Source organism: Bos javanicus, chromosome 18, assembly GCF_032452875.1.
Source record: "Bos javanicus breed banteng chromosome 18, ARS-OSU_banteng_1.0, whole genome shotgun sequence".
NCBI lineage: Eukaryota > Metazoa > Chordata > Mammalia > Artiodactyla > Bovidae > Bos > Bos javanicus.
Genome location: NC_083885.1, coordinates 63928381 through 63953046, shown reverse-complemented (window position 1 = coordinate 63953046; position 24666 = coordinate 63928381). Strand labels below are relative to the sequence as shown.

General features: G+C 51.7%; 1 protein-coding gene and 1 long non-coding RNA gene across 3 annotated transcripts; one reads left to right on the top strand and one right to left on the bottom strand.

Moving 5' to 3' along the window:
• Window positions 1-3031: 3031 nt before the first annotated feature.
• Window positions 3032-18092, bottom strand: NLRP5 (NLR family pyrin domain containing 5). Its single transcript, XM_061389454.1, has 11 exons — window positions 17804-18092; window positions 15400-15477; window positions 12867-14475; window positions 10960-11127; window positions 9585-9752; window positions 8152-8322; window positions 7590-7760; window positions 6319-6489; window positions 5977-6144; window positions 3931-4101; window positions 3032-3411 (listed from the first exon to the last, which is right to left on the bottom strand). The coding sequence occupies exons 1-11, from the start codon at window positions 18090-18092 to the stop codon at window positions 3279-3281; spliced, it is 3297 nt and encodes a 1098-aa protein (XP_061245438.1). The 3' UTR covers window positions 3032-3278.
• On the top strand, window positions 9736-23237 carry LOC133231162 (uncharacterized). 2 transcript variants are annotated; one of them, XR_009731064.1, is made up of 3 exons: window positions 9736-10015; window positions 12031-12122; window positions 17831-23237. It is a non-coding gene; the product is annotated as an uncharacterized LOC133231162 (long non-coding RNA). The 2 variants fall into 2 exon arrangements; XR_009731063.1 differs by having other exon boundaries at window positions 9736-10156.
• Window positions 23238-24666: the final 1429 nt, after the last annotated feature.

Here is a 24666-nt window from a genome sequence, read left to right as displayed (position 1 = left end):
GTGGGCGGGTATCTGCCTACACACCGCCCCCTGCCTCCCAGGAGCCAGCGGGGCCGGGGGAAGACAAGGGTGGGCAGTGGCTTTCTGCTGCTGGGCCACGTGCCAGACCCACAGGTCGGCCCGGGTGGGGGTGGTGCCTGATACCACCCCAGCATCCCGGAACCCTCCGCTGGAGGCCTGGGGACCATGGGGTCTTGGGAGGCTGCAGTGGGTGACCCCGGGGAGGTAGGGTCCCCCCAGGGTGTGTTTCCAGCCTGGCCAAACGGTTCCTCTGGGTTCCTCTGGGTTCCTCTGACCTCCGCGGAGTGCGGAGCTGACCAACCAGTCGGGGGAGCTGAAGGAGGAAGCAGGGGTTGGGGTGTGTGTCCTCTCAGGCCTGAGTCTCCCCTGGTCTCTGCTGTCCCTGAGCAGGCCCCAGGCCACAGCCCCTTGGGGCCTCGGGTTCGGAAGCCAAAGTCATGGCCGGCCACCGGTGGGCAGGGACGTGTAGCCCAGGAGGCTTCATTAGGACACCTTGTTCTCAAGTGGCCGTGGCCTCGCTTGGAAACGGTGGACCTGGGTCCGTTTCTTCTGAGGTCTCAGACCTCTGTACGGGAGGGAGGGGGAAAGCTGCTGTTTGTCCAGCGAGGCCGGGGAAACAAAGGCTGAGGGGACGTTTCCCGGTGCCCGCAGGTCCCTTCTCCGTCGGCCAGAGCTGACCTTGGGCGCTTCCGGAGGCGGGGGGGAGGGGGGGGAGTGCTGCCTGCTGGGGGTGGGGGGTGTTCCCTGTCCCCTGGGGAGGAGTAAGCGTTGGGTTGAGTCGTTCTGTCCCCACCTCCGCGGGCAGAGGCAGCACCTGACACCCGGGCCAGATTCTGGGCCACAGAGAGAGGCTGTGTGACCCTGGGCAAGTGAACTAACCCCTCTGACCCTCCGCTGCCTCCTCTGTGCAAAGAAAAACTTGCCTGTCACAACTGTTTGCAGGGACCCCTGGGGTGTCTCTAAGTGCCTGGTCTCCTCTGGTCACTGACCTCGATTCCTGTCCCGGGAGGAGCCTAGTGCGGGACTTAGGAGCCAGGCACACTGCTCTGCCAGCCGGTGCCGCCCGCCTTCTCCAGTCCTCAGTTCACTTCTTGTCACAATGTGGCATTCAGTGAGCTTGAGGGGCTTCCCAGGTGGCTCGGTGGTCAAGAATCCACCTGCCAACGCAGGAGATGCGAGGAAGAGCCCCTGGAGCAGGGCATGGCACCCCACTCCAGAATTCTTGCCTGGAGAATCCCATGGACAGAGGAGCCTGGTGGGCTGCAGTCCACCGGGTCACACAGGCATGACTGAGCGCGCGTGCAGTGAGCCAGCAGGGGCACGTACTTGGTTTATTTATCCCGTCTCCTCCTGCTCCCAAGCTCTGGCGGCTGTGACTCAGGCAGCCGCACCTTTGGGTCTAGGAAACAGCCCTCCTCCTCCGCGGGGAGCAGGCAGTGGCCACCCCCTAACATGTCAGGAGGACGCGGGCCTGTGTGGAGGGCACTTTCGTCCTGTGGGGCATGGACGCGTGGCCAGGAGAGGGTTTTCTGTCTCAAGTGAAGCGGCAGTTCTCAGCTGAGGCGACTGTGCCCTGGGGTCATCTCTAATTCCCAGGGTAGAGGAGGAGGGGTGCGTGGGTGCACCTGGCATGTAGTGGGGGGAAGGCCAGGGATGCTGCTGACGTCCTGCCATGCTCAGGGGGGGCTCCCGCCCCCAAAAGGTTATCCTGCCCGGAGGCCGGCGGTGCTGGGGAGACACTGGCCCCAGGGACCCCTCCATCCTTCCTGCTCCCGCGCGTGTAAAGGGAAAGACGACGCTCTGCCGCCACCTCGTGGGCACCAGGGGGAGCGCAGGGAGGTGGGCTGGGCGCCTGCTCCTGGGGCCGCGGGATTAACTGAACTGGACTCATCCACCCACCTACTTGTCCCCCAGTGAACAGGGAGGTTCTACACAGCGACCCCAGGCCAGGCATTCGGGGACTTGTGGCTCAGAGGACCAGCTGACATGGCTTCACACCAGACACACACACACACACAGCCCCCCGACTTTATCCACCTGGAGAAAATGACAAGGGCGAGCCCACAGCCATCCAGGACGCAGTACAGATGTCCCCACCCCACCATGGCCAGATGAACTTGGTTGGTCAGGGCGATGCCCCTGCATTTGCCAAGGGACCCTCCAGGGCTTCCCTGGTGCTCAGTGGTAATCCCCTGGCAGAGGAAATGGCAACCCCCTCCGTATTCTTGCCTGGAGACTCCCATGGACAGAGGGGCCTGGTGAGCTACAGTCCACGGGGTGGCAGAGTCGGACACGACTGAGCGACTGAACGGCAGGGATGGACCCCTCCGGGAGTGGGTCCCTGCCCTCTTGCCCTGCCTTTCCCTGGTGCAGATATGGAAGTAAATGTGCACACAGCTGTGCGTCGAGTATTAGATTCCACGTGGAGTGACAGCCACATGGCATTCGCTTTCTCTTCCTGACTTAGTGTGATCATCCTGCGCCCACCCACACTGCTGCAAACGGCAAGCGTTCGCTCTCTTTACGGCCGAGTAGTACTCCCTGTGCGCCGTCTTTACCCATTCATCGATCATGGCCACTTAGATTGTCTCCATGTGGTTATTGTAAATAGTGCTCCTATGAATATTGGGCTGCAGGTGTTCTTGTTTTTTTTTCAAATTAGAGTTTTCTCAGGATGACTAAATGACTTTTTGTGACACCAGGCCAATGTCAACATCCATCGGCCTTTGTTTCCTTTTCTGTAAAAACAGGAAAAATATTACCTACCTCGTGGTTGCTTTGAGGAGGAGACTCTGGCAGACCAGTTCTTTACTACACTAAGCGATAAATTCAACATTGTGTTCATACTTCTGATGTTCAGTGATAGTCACATCCTCCTTTGAAATTCAGATATGCACTTAAAAATTTTTTGTTGAAAAAACATCAACAGAGTTGTGACTTTTTTAAAGACCCAAGGCCTCCCTCGTCTGCTCTGGAGTCACACCCCCACCGATCAAGGAGGCACTGGATGCTTCTTCCAAATGCTGTGTTTATTCAGTCCTCCCTGTGTGTTCAGGTAGGACAGACGCTTCACAGAGAACTGAAGTCCCAGGACGTGAAGGGCACACGCCGTCGTCAGAGGCAGACACCGACAACCGAACTGAAGTGGATACTCAGGAGCCACCACCAGTGAGACTTTGTGAGGATCAGGAATCGTCATCCGTCTCCTGAAGGGTCCCGCATCAGAGCGGGGGTGGGCGGGGCGGTTCTCGGGTTCTTCAGATTCTCCAGCAGGGCCCGTCCTCCTCCTCCTCCGTGTACCAGGCGTCACTGATGACCACGTGGGGCTTCAGTCTCTGCACCTGCTCCAGCAGCCTTCTTACTCGGGCCGGGTATTGCTCTTTCCACAGCCTGGGAAGGGGGCCAGAAAGGGGCCTCCTTACTCTGGGAATTTGCTTCTGATGCCTCTCCCTTCCCCAGCACTCCCGGACACCCCACCCAAGGGTCTGAAACCTCTTCTTGCGCTGTTGCAGACAGACAGCGCCTTCCTCCTTGAATAAAACTCAGCCCCCCACCGTTTTTAAAAAATCAAATTCTGTATCTTTTAGGGCTTCCAAGGTAGCTCAGATAGTAAAGAATCTGCCTGCAACACAGGAGACCCGAGTTCCATCCCTGGGTCTGGAAGATCCCCTGGAGAAGGAAATAACAACCCACTCCAGTGTTCTTGCCTGGAGAATCCCCATGGACAGAGAAGCCTGGCGGGCTACAGTCCAGGGGGCTCACAATAGAGTCAGACACAACTTAGCGACCAAACTACCACTAAGACCACAAGTGGTTTGGCTGGATCCTGCAGTAATTCTCCTTGTGGTTTTTTGGAAGATACAAACATTTTGTCTGTTTGCATTTCAGAAGCCATCTCTGGGGGCTCACCCGATGGTCTGTAGATTAGAGGTGGGATGCATGAAGGCGGAACACAGCGTCGTCATTCCTCTGGGGCCGAGGTCGTTGCGCATCAGGTTCAGGCTGGCCAGGTGGCGGCTGCAGGTGAGGGCGGCAGACAGGGCCTTGCAGCCTTCAGAGGTCAGTCCACACGCCTCCAGCCTGCAGGGTCAGCACAGCCAAGAAAGACCCCGCCATCTGGGAGCCTCCCTCCAACCTGTATTTGACTTCCACTACAGTCTTTTTTATTTTAGATAGCTGTCTCTTTTATTTATTATCATTATTTGGGCTCCCCTGGTGTGCTCAGATGGTAAAGAACCCACTTGCTAATGCAGGAGACCCTGGTTCGATCCCTGGGTTGCGAAGATCCCCTGGAGAAGGGAATGGTAACCCACTCTGGTATTCTTGCCTGTACAACATTTTAAAAAATTTTATTTTAAGGAGATATCTCTTATTATCATCGTTATTTGGCTGTGCCACGTGGCATGCGGGATCTTAGTTCTCCAACCAGAGATCGAGCCCATGGCCCTGCATTGGAAGCGCAGAGTCCGAACCGCTGAACCCCTAGGGAACCGCCCTACTGCAATTTTAACAGTACAGTGGAATACTATTCAGCCATGAAAAAGAACAAAAACCTTGCCATTTGCAACAAGATGGCCGGACCTGGAGGGTGTTATGCGCGGTAAAGGAAGCTAGAGAAAGACAAATGCTGCATGTTTTCACTTAAATGTGGAATCTAAAAAGTGAAATGAATGAAGAAAGTGGGAATAGAGTCACAGATACTGAGAACAAACCAGTGGTTGCCAGTGGAGCGGTCTTCTTTGTTAAAAACTTGATGAGAGTGTAGTTGATTTATAGTGTATTGGTTTCAGGTGTGCAGCAAAGTGATTCGGTGACACCACACATAAATCCACCATTTTTCAGATTCTTTTCCCACGTAGGTTATTACAGAATGTTGAGTAGAGTTCCCTGTGCTCTATGGTAGGTCCTCATTGATTATTTTCATACACAGTATTTTGTGTATGTTAGTTCCAACCTCCTAGTTTATCCCTCTCACACCACCCTCTTCCCCCTTGGTAACCATCAGTTTGTTTTCTATCTATGTCGTGAGTCTGTTTCTGTTTCATAAGTAAGTTCATTTGTGTCATTTCTTGAGATCCCACACTTAAGTGATATCATATGATATTGTCCTTCTCTGCCCAACTTACTTCACTCAGTGTGATCATCTCTAGGCCCATCCCTGTTGCTGCAAATGGCTTTAGCCCTTCCCCTTTCAGGGCTGCATAGCACTCCACCGTATGTACTGGCACAGTGTTCTAAGAAGCCTCCGGGGTGATTCTGGTGCTTTCGAGAGTTTGAGCTCCACCCGTGTCATCATCTGCTTTTTGATCCATCCTTCTCACTAGACGGGCAATGCCAGGTCTGTACACCTCCACCGTTTGATCATCTGCTTTTTGACCCATCCTTCTCACTAGACGGGCAATGCCAGGTCTGTACACCTCCACCGTTTGATCATCTGCTTTTTGATCCATCCTTCTCACTAGACGGGCAATGCCAGGTCTGTATACCTCCACCGTTTGATCATGTGCTTTTTGACCCATCCTTCTCACTAGACGGGCAATGCCAGGTCTGTATACCTCCACCGTTTGATCATCTGCTTTTTGACCCATCCTTCTCACTAGACGGGCAATGCCAGGGTCTGTGCACCTCCACCGTTTGATCATCTGCTTTTTGATCCATCCTTCTCACTAGACGGGCAATGCCAGGTCTGTGCACCTCCACCGTTTGGCACTGTGTCCAGCAAACATTTATCTGCTTAGTTCTCACCACCTCCGGACCACGTTCTCCAGCATTTGTATTTCATTCATGCATATACAGGTGTCCAGTCGGACTGGACGCCTCGGTCTGCTCCCCTGCCGAGGTTGGGCTCCATTCGATGGGATGGTGAACAGAACCTGCTCTTTGTGGGAGCGGCGTCACGTCTGCGTTCCCCTCCCCCTGCGCCCAGCCCTCTGGGAGGTGGTCCCAGGACCCTACCCGAGTCTCGTCAGGGTGTTCTTCTGCTTCAGTCCCTCGCACAGCGCCGCAATCCCCTCATCACCCAGGGCGTTGGCGGCCAGATCCAGGCTTCTCAGGCGCGGACTCCTCGTGATCACGTTGGACAGACTCTTGCAGCACGAGGCGGTGAGGCGGCAGTTCACCAAACTGCGATAGGCGGGAGGTGGGAGGGGACGGAGAGCGAGGGAGAGCTGGAGGTGGGGGAGAGAGAGAGCCAGACGGGGACGCGGAGACGGACCCTAGAACTAACTCGCGGTGCCCTCTCTTTCGGCCGGCTAAACCGTGTGGTAGACTTGATCTCCGACAAGCGGGGAAACTTACTCCAGGTCCCGGAGAGGGCAGGACGGCTCCATCATGACCTCGCACAGAAGGTTCATCCCGGGATCTTCCAGGGGGTTCATGCTGAGGCTCAGGTGCGTCAGATGCCTGTTGCCCATGAGTGCAAAGGCGAGGAAGCCACAGCCAGCCACATCCAGGCTGCATGCGTTTAGTCTGCGGGGCACACACAGAGAAGAGGAAGCTCAGGTGTGCTCCTCAGAGTGACCTCGGCCTTTCAGATGGCCCCCAGGGACAGCCCGAGGCTACAGAGGCTGGAAGGCGCCTTAGAGAAAATGGGCGTGTTCCACAAGCTTCCTGCGGGCTCGAGTACAGTGCTGTTGGTTGCGAGCTCCACATTCGCTGTTGAGTCGCTCAGTCGTTTGCGACTCTTGTGCAACCGCATAGACCGTAGCCCACCAGGCTCCTCTGTCCATGGGATTCTCCAGGCAAGAATACTGGAGTGGGTTGCTATGTCCTCCTCCAGGGGATCTTCCCCTCCCAGGGAGGAATCCCCTGCATTGGCAGGCGGATTCTTTACCACTGAGCCCCCAGGGAAGCCCGAGTTCAATGTTAATGATTCAGTAATATGTATTACATAAGGTGTCTGTAAACAGAAACACATAAAACAAGGTTAGGTATTGATCGGTTGGAGAAAATAACACCACAGATGAACTTTTCTCTTAAACAGAAACAGACTCACAGACTGGTGGTGGCCAAGGGGCAGGGGTGTCGGGCGAGGGGAAGAATGGGGAGTCTGGGTCACCAGACGTGAGCTCCTACAGACAGGATGGGTAAACATCAGGGTCCTACTGCAGAGCACAGGAAGCGCATTCAACATTCTGTGGCGAGCCACAATGGAAAAGCGTTTTAAAAAAGAGTTGAGTCACCTGTGCAATTAGCAGAAATTAACACAACATGCTAAATCAACCATACTTCAATAAAAGAAATTTTAAGAAAACGCTGTGACCAGAGGTGCCCAGGAACTGTGGGAGTCTTTCCCTGGAGAGTCACTCATCCTGCGTCCACCTGTCCCGTACTCACGGCAAATTTACAGAACAGGACTGCCGGGAGTAATGAGACGTGGCTGTATGTGGATGAATGAGGACTTCCGGCTTGAAACACAGAGGCAGAGGTGGGATTTTCCAGGGTAGAAGCTATCAGGAGAGGGCAGGACATGGCACTTCCGAGGTCCCCTCGTCCTGACCATTTCCCCACTGCTCTGCACTCGCTGTAATAGAGCTACAGATGCTCTGGGGGCCACGGGGTGGACTCACGCCAGCTTCTGCAGACCACAGCTGGAGAGCTTCACGGCCCGACACAGCAGGCTCATCCCTTTGCTCCCCAGTTCATCGCCCGACAGGGACAGGTGTGTCAAGCCCTGGTTCTCGATGAGAGCAGAGGCCAGGTCTTGGCAGGTGGCGGCTGTGAGCCCGCAGCTCCCCAGGCTGCAAGGAGAGAGGCCAGAACGGAGATGACAGCTCAGTCGGTGAAGAACCCGCCTGCCAGCGCAGGAGACACCGCAGACGCGGGTTCCATCCCTGGGTCAGGAGGATCTCCTGGAGGAGGGCACGGCAACCCCCTCCAGTATCCTTCCCTGGAGAATTCCATGGACAGAGGAGCCTGGCAGGCTACCATCTATGGGGTCACAAAAGAGTCAGACAGGACTTAGTGACTAAACAGAAATAAACTTCCACAAAGGGCTCCCTGCAGGAGGCCCTCCCTCCCTTTTCTAACCCTCAGCTTATGCATCAGCCAGTTCCCCTCCCTTTCCTCCACCCGCTGTGACAGGGACGATCACAAGGGAAGATAGGACTCGTGAACAGGAGTACCGCTCACATTAGGTTCTGCAGGGTGCAGGGTGTGACCTTCAAGGCGTCACAGAGAGACTTCACGCCCTGGTCCGCCACCTTATTTCCCGTGAGGCTGAGGGATTTCAGGCTGCCGGACGTAGCAAGCACTTGGGAGATCTCCCGACAAGAGGCTGGGGTTAATCCACAGCGATCCAACCTGCAGAGACAGGCAACGTGGAGCACGTCCTCAGCTCTCCCCAGCAGCAGCCCACTTTGCCCCCATCAGCCGCCCTGTCCCTTTGGCTGGCTCCTGGGCGTTCTCTGCTCTGGCCTGAGGGTCCCAGCATTTGCTGTGCCTGTTCGCAGTCTCAGATCTTTTTGTGGTGCAGTTTTCCGTTCACCCTCTGGGATGCCACCTTGTCTGAGTAAGTCAGTCTCACCACCTTCCCAACCACGCCTGCCTGCCCTCCTCTGCCCCGTCTTCTCGTCCCCGTATTACTTTATTCATAGCAATGACCACCAGCCGACGTTTTGTACGTTTACCTGACCTATACCGTTGTGTAAGTTCAGGTGTCAGCCTGCTGACTTGATACATTGATATATTGCGGTATGACTGCCACAGTAGCATTAGCTATCATCTCTATCACGTCACACAGTATCGTTTTTTTTTTTTTTGGTAGGAAATCATTAAAATGTATTCTTTCAGCAATTTTGATGTTTATAATACAGGATTGAGGTATGTTAGTCAATAAAGCTGAACAGACCTCGTGTTTCTCTCTCTCAAAATACAGCCAAAGCACCGAGTAGTCCTGGTTTTTAGTCCCAGAGAATCTAAATGGCAAAACACACCCCCAGGAAACCACAAACTGGCAGCGACTGAGATGTCCCTGGAATGGTGAATGACTACACTAACTGCACACGCCTGTATCACCAAATGGGGTGTGTCTGTGTGTGGGTGTGTGTGGGTGTGGGGTGTGTGTGGGCCTGCGTGGGTGTGGGGTGTGTGTGGGCCTGCGTGGGTGTGTGTGTGTGGGTGTGTGGCTCAGTCAGTCCGACTCTGCCCCAAACCCCGCTCCTGTCCAGGCTGCCGCAGAACCCTGAGCAGAGTTCCGTGTGCTGCAGGCACACTGGGTTTTTAGTGGCTGCTCGCGGCGTCTCGTTCCCTGGCCAGGGATCGAACCTGGGCGCCCTGCATTGCGAGCACACAGTCTTAGCTGCGGCACCACCGGGGGAGGCCCCGGAAGTTACGTTTATTGTGACGGTACGCGTGACACCATCTGCGCCCTCTCTCGGTGTCCGGTTTGGCGGCGTTTATTACATACACACGGCCGTGCACTCATCCTGGCCAACCAGCCCCAGACTCCCAAACCTTTGTACGACCTCGGCAGCTTTCTGCGAAAGCTTATTTCAAAATAAAGAGTAAAAGCAGTGACGCCCTGAAATCCAAGAAGCAGAAAGCATCCCCAGCGCGCGACTCGCCTCAGAGACTCCAGCGCACACTGTGGGTGCCTGAGGGCCTCGCACGCCGTCTGCACGTCCTCCTCTCTCAGGCGGCAGCCCGTCAGGTCCAGGCGCGTGATGTTCCGGTTGATAATCAGAGTCATCCAGAGGTGACGGAGACCAGGGGTAACCCGGGCCCCTTTAAATCTACAGACGGGAAAAGGGAACGTGAGTTAGGACTACCTGGAGAGGTTTCGTTGTACCCTCATCTTTCCTTCTCACTCTGTTCCCATTTCGACTCTGATCTTTCATTATTTGCAGTTACAGTTGCTCCTCAAACAACACGGGTTTAAACTATACGAGTTCTCGTGTATGTGGGGTTTTTTTCAATAAATATAAAAACACACATGTAGACCATCGTATGCAAAACTGGCATTGATGTGGACCGCCTATCCCTACACAGGAATGAGGTGAGTGGTATTCAGCATAAAATCAATGATGTGTTTGTTTTCTTACTATTTTAGAACTTTGCTTTCAAAGACTTACATTAGTGTACAGAATGCTCTTCTCTCTTATAACCAGAGAAACAGCCTGTCAGCCAATCATTAAAGGTAAGTGTTTTTCTTAAATATAGCAATGTTGTATTATGTTTATTGTATTATGTACAATATAATATTATATTATGATTATGACCGTAATGTGGATGCCGTAAAAGTTTGCAATGATTCATTCATCAGTGTCCAGGCAGGGCTACCGCGTTGTTGTTGCGGCTTAGTCGCAAAGTTGTGTCTGACTCTTTGTGACTCTATGGACTGTAGCCCGCCAGGCTCCTCTGTGCATGGGATTCTCCAGGCAAGAATACTGGAGTGGGTTGCCATTTCCTTCTCCAGGGGATCTTTCCTACCCAGGAATCCATAAAGCAACCTTATTGATGCTTCTTCATTATCAATGTGTGAATCATTATGTGTATAAATACATGTATGATTCTCTTTTTTACATTGTATTTTCATTTTTGATGTCCAGTGTTACACATATGTATAGACACATATGTAGTTATACATATGACATCTAAAGTGTTTTGTATATAACATTGATGAGGTACTGACACATGATTCATCAGACAGACAATGTAAATTTATGGTATCAATGAATACAGTACTGAAATGAACCTTCCTCACTTCCTGCTCCAACTAAGCAACTCCTATTCATCCTTCAAAACCCTGAGTAAATGAACCCACCTTAGTAATCCCTTCACAAGATCCTTAGTCATTCCCCACCTATACTTTTGGGAACTTGGTTGCTACACCTTCCACAGCCCTTATTCCCTGCAAATACACTCTATAGATCAGTAGGTAGGAGAGGAGAGCCATGACACAGCCACACAAAGGGATGTACGGGGTCTGGGAAGCCTCACATCAGATTCTGTATTTTACAGGCTGGCTGCCGCAGCTTGACACACAGGGTTTTCATGGCCTCCTTGCTCAAGACGCTGCCACTCAGGTCGAGCTGTCGTAGGTTTGGGTGCGTGCTGAGCACGGAGCAGAGGTCTTCCCAGTGCTCATCAAGGGTCTTGATCTTCAGCCTATTGTGGAGAAGGAAACAAACATTTGTTCACACAGGATGGATTCTGACATGAGCAACTGCCCCATCCACGCCCGAGGAGAGAAGTCAGGCTGTTAGGATGGGGGAGGGTCTCAGAGGCTCTGAGTGGATCTGATCTCATGGTCTGGAGGAGTGTTGTCAGAACCAAACTGCTTCCAGAACACTTCTGTACCCACAGGGCATACCGCCAGCTCTAAGTAAGATTTGTGCTTGAATTCTAGCTCCCTCTTGAACGTCAAAGTGTAGTCACTATGGAAAACGGTATGGAATGTCCCCCCCAAAACTAAAAATAGAACTACCATTTGCTGTTGCTCAGTCGCCAAGTCATGTCTGACTCTTTGTGACTCCATGGACTGGAGCACGCCAGCCATCCCTGTCCTGAACTACTTCCCAGAGTTTGCCCAAGTTCATGTCCACTGAGTCGGTGATGCCATCCAGCCATCTCATCCTCTACCATATGATCCAGAAATCCCACTTTTGGGGATGTGTCCAAGAGAATTGGAACCAGGGTCCCAGAGAGGTATTTGTACATTATTCACAACAGTCAAGATACAGAAACAACCTAAGTGTCCATCAGTGGATAAAGAAACTGTGGTGTGTGTGCCCCAGTGTCCACTGCAGCGCTGTTTACAACAGCCAGGACATGGGAGCAACCTAGATGTCCACCGATAGCGGAGTGGATGAAGAAGTTGTGTTACATATATACTCAGTGGGATATACTCAGCCACAAAAAGGAAAGAAACTGAGTCAGTTCTAATGACATAGATAAACCTAGAGCCTATTATATACAGAGTGAAGTAAGTCAGAAAGACACAAATAAATTTTGCATATTAACACATATATATGGAATCTAGAAAGATGGTACTGACGCATCTACTTGCAGGGCAGGAAGAGAGACAGACCTAGAGAACCGACTTGTGGACACAGCGGGGGACGGAGAGGCTGGGATCAATCGAGAGAGTAGCCTTGAGACAGGTACATTATCATATGTTAAACAGACAGCTGATGGGAATTTGCCATATGACACAGGGAGCTCAGCTCGGTGCTGTGATGACCTAGAGTGCTGGGATGGGGTGGCAGGGAGGGAGGTTCAAGAGCGGGGGGCACATGTATACCTGTGGCTGATTCACGTGGATGTGTGGCAGAGACCAACACAACACTATGAAGCAATTAGCCTCCAACTACAAATAAATACATACAAAGAGAAAATGTGGTGTACACACATACAATGGAATATTATCCAGCCTTGAAAAAGAAGGAAGCACTGCCATTGGCCAGAACAGCAGTCAGCTAGAGGACACTGTGCCAAGTGAAATAAGCCAGTCACAGAGAGACGTGTCCGGTCTCACTTAGATTCTAAAGCAGTCAAATTCACGGAAGCCGGGCGTGGAGCGGTGGTTGCCTGGCCTTGGGGTGGGGAACTGGGAGATGTTGGCCAAAGGGTTCAAAGTTGCAGCTATCAGGATGAGTGCATTCTGGAGCTCTAATGTGTTAACACAATGATGCACACCCAGGGGGATAGTCTTTAGGTGTTTTCACACACAAAGAAAATGGTACCTATATGAGGCGATGGGTGTGCTGACTAGCCTGACGGTGATCATTTCAGGTACATCAAAACACCAAGTCATACACCTTACATACGTGCAATTTTGCTCAGTTATACCTCTCTTGTGTTGGAAAGAAACACAAGAACGGGAACGGCAGAGGTGGGGCACTCACCCTTGGGAAGCCCCGGGCCATGCCTCAGCAAATTCATCCTTTGGGGTCCCTCTGACATCCAGTCGAACTTTCCGTAAATGCTGGCAACGCCGGAGACAGAAGGAAGACACCGTTAAGTCCATTGGCCGGTTCAACTGCAGCCACACTTCTTGGAAGCCATTCAAGGCCAAGCGAACAAACTCGTCGTCCTGTGTCTCGAAAAGGCAGTAGAAGGCCTCGAGCAAGTCTGGGGAGGCGGCGGCAGCAGGGTGCTGACCCAGCAGGCAGATCCAGTGCAGAAGTTGCTGCTTAGCCACGGGGGCGACGGGACAGCCTAGGAGGGTTTCCAGGGCCCGCATCACCTCCTTGCTCACAAGGCCAAATAGGAATCTCTTCATCTGGACCAGCTGAACGTTGAGGTCAATATGCCTGAGCTCCGTCAGACTCTTTGTGCTCTGGGGGAACAGCGGGTAGCCCTCCCCGTCTCCCTCGACGCCTCGCAGGACGTAGAACAAGGCTGCAAAGAACTCCTGGAGGCTGAGGTGGGAGAATGCGTGGCCCCTTCCGCAGTGGCCATCAGGGAGAAGGATGCTCGCCTGCTGCAGGGCGGAGAGCTCGGGCCCCTGCAGCCCGTGGACGCCCAGGTCGTCGCCGTCAAACACGAACTTCGCGTTCCACACGCCGTCCGCTGCCAGCCGGCACAAGCCCTTCAGGGCACCGCGTTCCTCCCCGCTCAGCGCGCGCCAGCCTGCATCTTTGGGAGCCAGCCGCTGGAACACGAAGGTGGCGTACAAGCCCGTGAGGGTGTGGCCGGGGACGGGAAGGCCTTTCCCCGGCTCCCCCTGCAGCTCGAGGGCCTCACGGACCAGGGCGCACACCACGGGCACCTGACACTTGTCAAGCACTTCCTGGTGGTCGGCCCCCGCGTGCCAGGCGCATGTCTTAGGACGGCAGTGCTTCCCGCCGCCGAGGAGCAACTGCATCCTGTTTTCCACTGAGAGGCCCCCGACCCATAGGTAACGGGGAGACCGGAGCAGGGCTTGGAGCCTCTGCAATCCCGCGTCCTGGACGGTGAGGAGGAGGGCGCACTCGGGGAGCAGGACTTTCTTCAGCAGGCTGTGCGCCAGGACGGCTGCGGGCTGCCTCTCCGCCCAGTCGGCCAGGAGGCTGGAGTCCTGGTCTCTGAAGGAGAGCTCCAGCTCTTCGAGTCCATCCACCACAATCAAGAGCCTTTCGGGCTGGGACAGGACCTTCTCCACCGGGGCCGGGGCGTCCGGCCACTCCCTGGAGATGAGCTCCGCGAAGCTGGTCTCCCTGGACCCCTGGAGGTCTCTGGCGCGGAGAAGGAAGACGTAGGAGAACAAGCCCTTGTAGAGGTCGCCTTGCGCCCAGAACAGCAGGAGCCTCCGGGCCAGCGAGGACTTACCAACCCCCGGGGGTCCGTGCAGAACCACCGTGAGAGGCCGGAAGCCCCCCGAGGGGTCTGGGTTAAATGCCCCCGATAGCGCATGTGCGTCCGGACACTCGGAGGCAAATTCTTCAAAGCGCTGGGGTGTGTCCAGCCTGGTGGAGAATGTCGTCATCACGTGGATCCTGTAGTCCCGCGAGTCCTGTGGGTCCTCTCTGGGGCCTGCATGGGACGGAAGAGAGGGGAAGAATGGGACTGGGTGTGAAGAGAGTCACAGTTTTAGCGAGAAAGAAGCAAAGACGCAAAACAAAGACCACAGACTTAGTCGCTGCGAAGACAGCCAGCCTGCCTCTGGGGCGCTTTCCTTTCTTCCTAGCAATGTGCGTATAAGGATCTCTGTCCCTAAGATCACTGCCTCAGAGCGGATGGATGTCCTGGGAAATAGAGCTGTGTCCCTTTAACTGGACCTCTCTTTCCACCTGACGCTTTACAAGTTTTACACCTGACGCTTTACAAGTTTGTCTCCCCACCTTGGGCGGTGCCAGAGACTCTGCTGCTTGCCACTGTATCTTTGTGGTAAAGAATCTGCCTACAATGCAGAAGACGCTGGAGATGAGGGTTCAATCGCTGGGTCGGGAAGATCCCCTGGGGGAGGAAATGACACCCCACTCCAGTATTCTTGCCTAGAGAATCCCCATGGACTGAGGAGCCTGGCAGGCTACAGTCCCTGTTGCCATTTCCTCCTCCAGGGCATCTTCCTGATCCCGGGATCAAACCTGGGTTTCCTGCATTGCCAGGTAGATTCTTTACTACTGAGCCACCTGGGAAGTCCCACTAATATCTTAGATATCACCACCAGGACTTCCAAGGTGGTGCAGTGGTCAAGACTTTACCTTCTAATTCAGGGGTTGTGGGTTTGACCCCTGGTCAAGGGCCTAAAATCTCACATGCCTCAGGGCCAACAAAAACAAAAATATAAAACAGAAACAATATTGCAACAAGTTCAATACAGACTTTAAAAATGATCCATATCAAAAAAAATTTTTTTCCCATGATCACATTCTTGTATATAAATGTTAAGAGCAGCATAATTCACACACATCCATGTTTCCACCACTTCGTCCCTCCCCGCAATCCCCAACTAACCTGGCACTTCTTTCATGCTTGGACCTTGGTCAGTCTTTGTTGGTGCAGAATCTTCTGATATTTCAGCCAGTAGATACTCTGCAATCAAGAACAGGTGAGCTGGTGTCTCAATAATGTCATGGCGGCTACCCTCATCAGGGATGAAAACATCTCCAGCCCCAAATACTGAAGGGAACCCACACTCGTCTCAGCATCTCAGTTTATTCCCCAATTCGTCTGCAGCGAGGAAAATGGAGACTCAGGGCCTGTGACAGTCTCAACACGGTGGCTCGGCTGGGGGTACTGATCACTAAACATCCACTCTTATTTTGATTTTATAACCTTAATTTCCTACAGTGACAGATTTTATTATCCTGGGCTCCAAAATCACAGCAGACAGTGACTGCAGCCATGAAATTAAAAGACCCTTGCTCCTTGGAAGGAAAGCTATGACAAACCTAGACAGTGTATTAAAAAGCAGAGATTTCACTTTGCTGGCTAAGGTCCTTACAGTCAGAACTATGGTTTTTCCAGTAGTCATGTATGGATGTGAGATCTGGACTATAAACAGATCTGAGTGCTGAAGAATTGATGCTTTTGAACTGTGGTGTTGGAGAAGATACTCGAGAGGCCCTTGGACTGCAAGGAGATCCAACCAGTCAATCGTAAAGGAAATCAACCCTGACTAGTCATTAGAATGACTGATGCTGAAGCTCCAATACTTTGGCCACCTGATGCAAAGAGCTGACTCACTGGAAAAGACCCTGATGCTGGGAAAGATTGAAGGCAGGAGGAGAAGGGGACGACAGGATGAGAAGGTTGGATGGCATCACTGGCTCAGTGGACATGAGTTTGAGTAAGCTCCAGGACTTGGTGATGGACAGGGAGGCCTGGCGTGCTGCAGTCCATGGGGTCGCAAACTCAGACATGACTGAGCAGCTGAACAACAACAACAATTTCCTATGAATAACAGTAACATGTTTTCCATCCAGGGATTTTTTTTTGATTCTCAGAAGGAAGAGCTTCTGTTCAAGCTCTTTATGGACACAACAGATGAGCAACATCTGGGTGTGTAATACCTGTAAGTCTTTAGAGCCAATCTGGCTGCTCACACTTGGGACTCTTAAGTTTTTGTCCACAGTTGAAGGAGAGAATTCCTCCTGATAAAGGAGAGCTATTATTTTTTTCCTACTACCTTTCTCCGAAATATCTTAAGATAACCACAGAACTTGATGTAAGTACATTGCTAGAATATGCGTACCAACATTCTGAGGGAGGGCAATCCTTAGAGAAGTTCCTTGAACCTTAGTCTCTAAATCTAAGGCAAGAAATAAGGGAGACACCCGTTCTATAGCTGTTACTGTTCTTAAAAACAAACAAACCCAAATGCCTCAGACCTAGGGACACACACAGACTGAAAGTGAAGGGCTGGAAAAAGATATTCCATGCAAACGGAAGTCAAAAGAAGCAGGAGTAGCAATACTCATATTAGATAAAATAGTCTTTAAAAATAAGGAGATGGTGATGGACAGGGAGGCCTGGCGTGCTGCGATTCATGGGGTCGCAGAGTCGGACACGACTGAGCGACTGAACTGAACTGAACTGAAGGCACTTCCCAGGTGGCGCTAGTGGTAAAGAATCCACCTGCCAATGCAAGAGACATGAGAGACTTGGCTTTGATCCCTGGGTCAGGAAGAGCCCCTGGAGGAGGAAACGGTGGAAAATTCCAGGAAGATGGACAGAGGAACCTGGCAGGCTACAAGTCCATGGGGTTGCAAAGAGTCAGACAGGACCAAGCACATTCACAAGAGACAAGGAAGGCCACTACATAATGACTGAGGGATCTATCCAAGAAGATGATGTAACAATTACAAAGATACACGCACCCAACAAAGCAGCACCTCAGTGCACGAGGCCGATGCTGGCCGCTGTTAAAGGGGAATTGACGGCGACAAGAGAGTAGTGGGGGGCTTTAGGACCCCACTCTCACCGGAGGACAGATCTTCCGGACAGAAAATTAATGAGGAGAAACAAGATGAAGATTCACTTTCTCATTGGACCTTGGCAACAGCACGTAGACGCAGCACAAATACTGTCCCCCAGATGTAGAGAAGGAGAGACTTTGCCAGAAGTCACACATGTGGGGCCACCAGAGCTCTGGCGTGGCACTTTTGACTCCACGTGCCGTCTGCTACCTTCAGCCCACCAGGCAGACCTGTCTTCTCCTTCACTGTTTCATGGGCTGGAGATGACTTGGGTTTCCAGCGAGGCAGGTTGAGCAGTGAGTGAGTGAGTTCTCCTAGTTCAGAGTCCCGCTGTAGAGATGGACACCCTTCCACCCCCAACGGTACCTTCCCTATCCCCTGGGAACTTGAGGTCACCCCCTGTTTCCCCTACCCCCGAGATCTGCCCCAATCTCACTCACTTTTCATCTCGTCTCTTGCCATCTCAGACAGTGCCGACAGGCTCATCTTTTCAAAGATGTCAGTGGATGTCTTCCAGGCGAGAGATGCTCTGCAATGCTCATGCAGGAGGGAGGCAAGGGACTCCGCATCAGCCCTGTCCACCTGGACCAGCGGGAAGGAGCACGCTGCTGATTCTGACGCATGCTCCTTCAGGAGGGCCTTAAATGTCTGGAACTCCTCTTTGCCCAGCTGCTCGAAACACCACTGCAGTCCGTAATTGGAGAAGGGGGCTATTTTGGCTTCTCTCATCTTGATGCAAGGTTGAGAGCTCAGGTGGAATGGAAAAGTAGTCTTTGGTAAACGAAGCCAATGGGACCTGTTAGAAGAGTGAAGAGTTAGTTGCTCAGTGGTGTCTGACTCTTTGCGACCCCAAGGACTGTAGACCACTAGGCTTCTCTGTGCATGGGATTCTCCAGGCAAGAATACTGGAGTGGGTTGCCATGCCCTCCTCCAGGGCATCTTTCCGACCCAGAGATCGAACCCGGGTCTCCTGCATTGCTGGCAGATTCCTTACCTGCTGAGCCCTGGGGTAGGTCATAGAGGAAGATTGAAAACACTTGCCAGTGAGTGGTCCTGGCTAACAGGCTAGGCTTAATGGAATTGGCCGATAGGTTACCGTCATTTACTGAAAATCAGTCACAGGGTTTTCAGATGAGTTCTTTCCGGTTGCCCTTGTTAACGTAACATCCAGTTACACACACACACAGTAAAGACTTTTGGTATAAAGGTATTCTGAGGACTTCCCTGGGAATACAGTGGCTAAGAGTCTTCCCGCCAATGCCGGGGACACGGGTTTGATCCCAGGAGGGTCCCCCATGCCGAGGGCAGCTGAGCCCATGCAGCAGAGCTCCAGGGCCCAGGAGCCTCAGCTCCTGATGCTTGAGTGCCCTGAGCCCCTGCTCTGCAGCGAGAGACTAGCTTCCACTCAGAGCCCTCGGGCAGCAACTGGAGAAAACAGTTTTCTACGTCCGTGCGTTCGTTTTGTAGATAAGTTCATTTGCTGCACGGGGGTCTTGAGTGATCCTACAGAAGCTGTTAGGATTACAGGGCCTGGAATCAGACCCCGTTTGAATATCGAGTCTTGGTGCCCCAGGCAAAGGCGTTTCCCTCAGTAACTCGGTTTCCTCCCGCGACAAAGAGCACCCTCAGGACTGTAGGGTGTCGCAGAGCGCTTTGATGACTGTAAGCCACGGTGAGTAACACCCCCAGACTCCTTTAAGACACAGACACACATCAGTTGGTCCTGACGTTCAAGTCAGAGCACCCCAAGTTCATCCTCTACTTTAGACCAAGGGGCTTGCCAGGTGGCGCAGTGGTAAAGAATCCGCCTGCCAATGCAGGAGACCCAGGTTTGATCTCTGGGTCAGGAAGATCCCCTGGAAGAGGAAACTCAACCCACTGCAGTAGTCTTGTCTGGAGAATCCCATGGACAGAGAAGCCTAGTGGGCTACAGTCCATAGGGTTTGCAAAGAGTCAGATAAAACTCAGTGGCTAAACAACAACTTCAGACCTAGAGGTTGGGAAGAGCTGAGAGATGTACCCAAATATGCCAAACAGATGTGTTTTGTGGGTGGACTTTTTCATCAAAGCAGAGCAATGGGACATACCTCCTTCTCTCTGAGGGTTTCTTTGGTCCCTGGGCTCTGATGAGTCTAACTGGAGAGACTGGGAGCAGAGAATAGGGCTCAGCGAGTAGGTTCCAACCAGGAAGGGAGAAAAACAGGGAGAGAAAGATTCCAGGGAGAAGGCAGGAGGAAACGCCCACCACCCTGACTCCTCACCTCTAGGACGGGATCCCACCGGCAAGCGGTGATGACGGGCCTTTGGGGGGATCCGTGTGGTGACGTTCTTGCCGTCTATTGGCTGCTGCGCTCCGCGTGGGCATACCCAGGGTAGACGGGGAGCAGCGGCTCTCTGCACCTGCTTGCCCCGCCCCTTCCCACCTGTCAGGTGAGGATGCTCTGTCGGCCTTAGTTCACCTGTGCTGAAGACCCGCGGGTCAGTACAGCCCTCACCTGGCTGGCCCAGAGCAATGGGGTGTGGGTGTATGTGTGTGTGTTGGCACTTGCTGACCAGTCTCTAAGGATGCTGCTGTTGCTTGTTCAGTTGACTTTCTCCGTAACACCCTCTTATCTGGATTCCTGTGAATTCATAGTATTTACGTGCTCTGTCCCTCAGTCGTGTCTCGCTCTTTGCGACCCCATAGACTGTAGCCTGCCAGGCTCCTCTGTCCATGGGATTCTCCAGGCAAGAACTCTGGAGTGGGTTGCTAGGCCCTCCCCCGGGGATCCTCCCAACCCAAGGATCAAACCCACGTGTCCTGCGTTTCCTGCATTGGCAGGCGGGTTCTTTACCACTAGCACCACTTGGGAAGCCCCGTGGTATATGCACCTGCTTGTTATCAAACAAATCTTCTCCAGTGTTCTAAAGTGCACCTGTGTTCAACATCGCTAATAAAGGATGCAAATCAAAACCACAGTGAGATCTCACACAACACCTGTCTCAATAGCTATCATCAAAAAGAACACAAATAAGAAATGTTGGCTAGGAATGTAATTTGATGTAATTTGAATGTAAATTGGTGCAGTCACTGTGGCAAGCATTATGGAGGTTTCTCTAAAAACTCCTTTGACATTGAAACTTCAAAAATATTAATGTATCTACCTAAACATAATTGTAATGTATAGTGGAACTATATGTAACTCTGTTCTATTTTTCCCCAGTCTCCTGTAAATATGTTATCATACTTTCATAATTTAAAAAATGAGCAAGAGAAAAAAAAGAAGAAGTACATAAAAATAAAACTACCATATGACCCAACAAGTCCACTCTTGGGTATGTATCTGGATAACCATAGAAGCTCTCATTTGGAAAGATACCTGCACCTCTATGGTCATAGCAGCAGCATCCGCAATAGCCAAGGTATGCAAACAACCTCCGTGTCCACCAACAGACGAGTGGATAAAGATGTGGTGCGTTTATACAATGGAGAATTACTCAGGCAGAAAAAAGAGCAAAATTTGCCATGTGCAGCAGCATGGTTAGAATTGGAGGGTAGTATGCTGAAGTGAGGGCTTCCCTGGTAGCTCAGCTGGTAAAGGATCTGCCTGCAATCCTGGAGACCCTGGTTCAATTCCTGGGTCAGGAAGTTCCTCTGGAGAAGGGATAGGCTACCCACTCTGGTATTCTTGGGCTTCCCTGGTGGCTCAGACAGTAAAGAATCCGCCTGCAATGTGGGAGACCTGGGTTTAATCCCTGGGTCGGGAAGATCCCCTGGAGGAGGGCATGGCAACCCCCTTCAGTATTCTTGCCTGGAGAATCCCATGGGCAGAGGAGCCTGGCGGGCTCCAGTCCATTGAGTCACAGAGTCAGATACGACTGAGCCACTAAGCATCACACGTACTAAAGTAAAATAAGTCAGACAGAGAGAGACAAACACTGTATTTCACCACTGATGTCTGGAATCCAAAAAGGCAACAAACTAATCAGTGTCACAAAAGAGAGGCAGACACACATGGAGAATAAGGCACTGGTTACCAGTAGCAGGTGCAGAGGGGCAATTCAGGGGTGGGGGGATATCAGATGTTGGGTTACAGGGATGTTGTGCACAGCACAGGGAATTGATAGCCAGTGTTTTGTAATAACTGTAAATTAAGTGGGACCTTTGAAAATTGTATAAAAAATACAAATTAAAAAAATGCCCGTCTCAGTTAATAGTAAGACCAGCTATTTTGTGCCTTGAGTCTCCACGTGAATGGTTCTCTCCCAAAGCGTTTCTTTCTTTTTTTCCCCAGCTTTATTAAGAGAATCATCAACCCTGCGTAGGTTTAAGGTGTATAATGTGTTCATTTCATGCACATATATTGCAAAACCTTTACCACAGTAGTGATGTGTCCCACCCCAGTAATTCCCAAGTTTCTCTGCAGGTTGGAATCACTTGGAGGAACGTTTAAAATCCCTGAGCCTCAGGCCACACTCATTTCACTTAAGACAGGATGGGGCCGGGCTGTTGCATTGTTTAGTCGCTAGGTTGGAATTCCATGTGGAAGACTTGGCTATTCTCCCACATTTATTTATTGATGTATATATGTTATAGAATCATGTGCATTTATATTTCGTCACAGCACCGGCTGAACCCTGCATCATGCTGCAGCTTCCCACTGGTTCTCCGTTGTGCTCATGGTAAAGGGTGTAAGTGTCCATGCAGCTCTCAGTTCTTCCCAGCCCCTCCTACCCCTGCTGTGTCCACAAGTCTGTTCTTTGTCTGCATCTATTCCTGCCCTGCAAATAGGCTCACCTGTACCATTTTTCTAGATTCCATATATATGCGTTGTTGTTCTTCAGTCGCTCAGCATGTCTGACTCTTTGCGACCCCGTGGGCTGCAGCACGCCAGGCCTCCCTGTCCATCACCAACTCCCAGAGTTGACTCAAACTCATGACCATTGAGTCAGTGATGCCGTCCAACCTTCTCATCCTCTGCTGCCCTCTTCTCCTCCTGTCCTCAATCTTTCCCAGCATCGGGGTATATGCATTAGTACACCATGTTTTTCTGACTTAAAGTATCGTCTTCCACCTAGCTTTTAACAATGGTTTGCCAAAACCCTTTGGGGACCTCAGGGTTTTTTAGGGCATGGACCACTCGTCCCATTGACTGGCCCTGCAGTAAACCTTCCTCTGCTCCAAACTGCGACGTTTCAGTTTGTTTCGCTTCCCTGTGCGTTGGGCACATGAACTCATGCTAACAAAAAGAAAATGACTATATGACTGCTTTCGAGGTCTTTGAGTTCTAAACGCTGTCCTAACTTTTAACTAGTTGTGTGCTAGTTAGCTGTACTATGCTCCCTTGTGTCCAACTCCACGGACTGTAGCCTGCCAGGCTCCTCTGTCCATGGCATTCTCCAGGCAAGGATACTGGAGCAGGTTGCCATTCCCTTCTCCAGAGGATCTTCCCCACCCAGGGATTAAACCCTCGTCTCCTATACTGCAGTTCGATTCCTTACCACTGGGCCCCCAGGGGAGTCCTGGGCTAGATGGCTAGAACCCGAAAAGCCCATAGTCTGGGGAACTCCCAGCTGATCCAGGGGTAGGACTCCACGCTTTCACTGCCAAGAGCCCAGGGCTCAGTCTCTGCTCGGGGAGCTGAGGTCCTACAAGCAGGGTGGCTGGAAAACACCAGAGCAAAGTCTGTTCTGGGCGGTGCAGTCCCTCCAGGAGGTTGCACAGGAAGCCACGTGCACCTTGTACAACTTCTCAAGGCCCTAGGATGATAACTGGGGAGGCAGAATTGAGGAAACCACTCTCTAGACCCCCAGTCTGGGCCCAGGCCCATCCTAGTGTAAGTCACAGAGAAATCCCCTTTGCTTTACTCTATTAATGGACTAACCTCCTTTAAAAAGTTGAGAGTCACACTTCACTTTTTTTGTTGTTGTTTTCAGCTCACTGGCTTAGTTGCTGCACAACACATGGAATCTCTTTTTTTTTTAATTTTATTTTATTTTTAAACTTTACATAATTGTATTAGTTTTGCCAAATATCAAAATGAATCCGCCACAGGTATACATGTGTTCCCCACCCTGAACCCTCCTTCCTCCTCCCTCCCCATACCATCCCTCTGGGTCGTCCCAGTGCACTAGCCCCAAGCATCCAGTATCGTGCATCGAACACGTGGAATCTTAATGGACCAGGGATTGAACCCCTGTCTCCTGATCGGCAGGCGGACTCTTTACCACCCAGCCACCTGGGAGGTCCACCTTTCACCTTTTAAAAAGAGTTCCTTAAACATGAGGTAATTTCCCTTTTCCATTGCTTGCTATGTTATCTTCCTGGGATGTTTCTCCCCCGAAACTTTAAGCTTTTTATTTTGTATGGGGTATAGCTAGTTAACAACGTTATGATATTTTCAGGTGAACAGCAAAAGGACTCAGCCATACATATACATGTATCCATTCTCCCCCAAACTCCCCTCCCACCCAGGCTGCCTTCTAACACTGAGCAGAGTTCCCTGTGCTGTCAGTGGGTCTTCTTGGTTATCCATTTTGGATACAGCAGTGTGTGCATGTCCCTCCCCCCACCCGGCCCCCAGGGCAACCATAAGTCCGTCCTCTAAGTCTGTGAGTCTCTGTTTGGTAAGTCAGACCATCGGTATTATCTCTTTTCGTTCCACACACAAGGGATGTCACATGATCTTTCTCCTTCTCTCCCTGACTGACTCCACTCAGTAGGACGCTCTCTAGATCTGAACCCTCTTTCAAAGCAAGATGTCTTCCTTTGTAACAGTTGACTTGCAAGTCTATTTATAAATAAACACTCGAAACGTTTTCTAATTGCTTTCATGCACATTTTTAATTCAATTCTTGCAATACCCCAGTAGGTGAGTCTGTGACACTGTTAACAGGACATATTCAAAGACATCTGGAAGCCAGGATTAGACGTGAGCTGTAATGTTCCTTACCATGGTGACCCCAATTCCATGAACTAATCTCTGTTGGACACACAACCTTCAGTATCTCCCAGGGGGCTGTTTGCAGGTCATGCTCCGGAGCATCTCCTGGAACTAACTGCGCCATCCCAGACTCAGAATGGCCCACAGACAAGGCAACCGATTCCTGATTTTCATCAGGAAAAAAAACCACAACTATATCCAGGGCGGGGGGCTGGGGTCACGAGATCAAACCATCCCTGCGGCCTGATCACAGAACTCATCTTTCCAGTCCTGGACCATCTTCAGGATGTCCTTGTTCACCACTGGGCCCTCCAGTCTTCTCATCATGTCCACTCCATTGCTTTGTTTCTTCTTCCTGTGAAAGATAAGAATCAGTGTAT

Coding starts and splice junctions, on each gene's coding strand:
- NLRP5 (XM_061389454.1), bottom strand. CDS start 18,092: ATGAGAGAAGCCAAAATAGCCCCCTTCTCCAATTACGGACTGCAGTGG. Junction 8,323..9,584: donor TGTGCGCTGGAGTCTCTGAG/GCGAGTCGCGCG, acceptor CTGTCTCTGCAG/GTTGGATCGCTGTGGATTAA. Junction 3,412..3,930: donor TCTAATCTACAGACCATCGG/GTGAGCCCCCAG, acceptor CCCCCTTCCCAG/GCTGTGGAAAGAGCAATACC.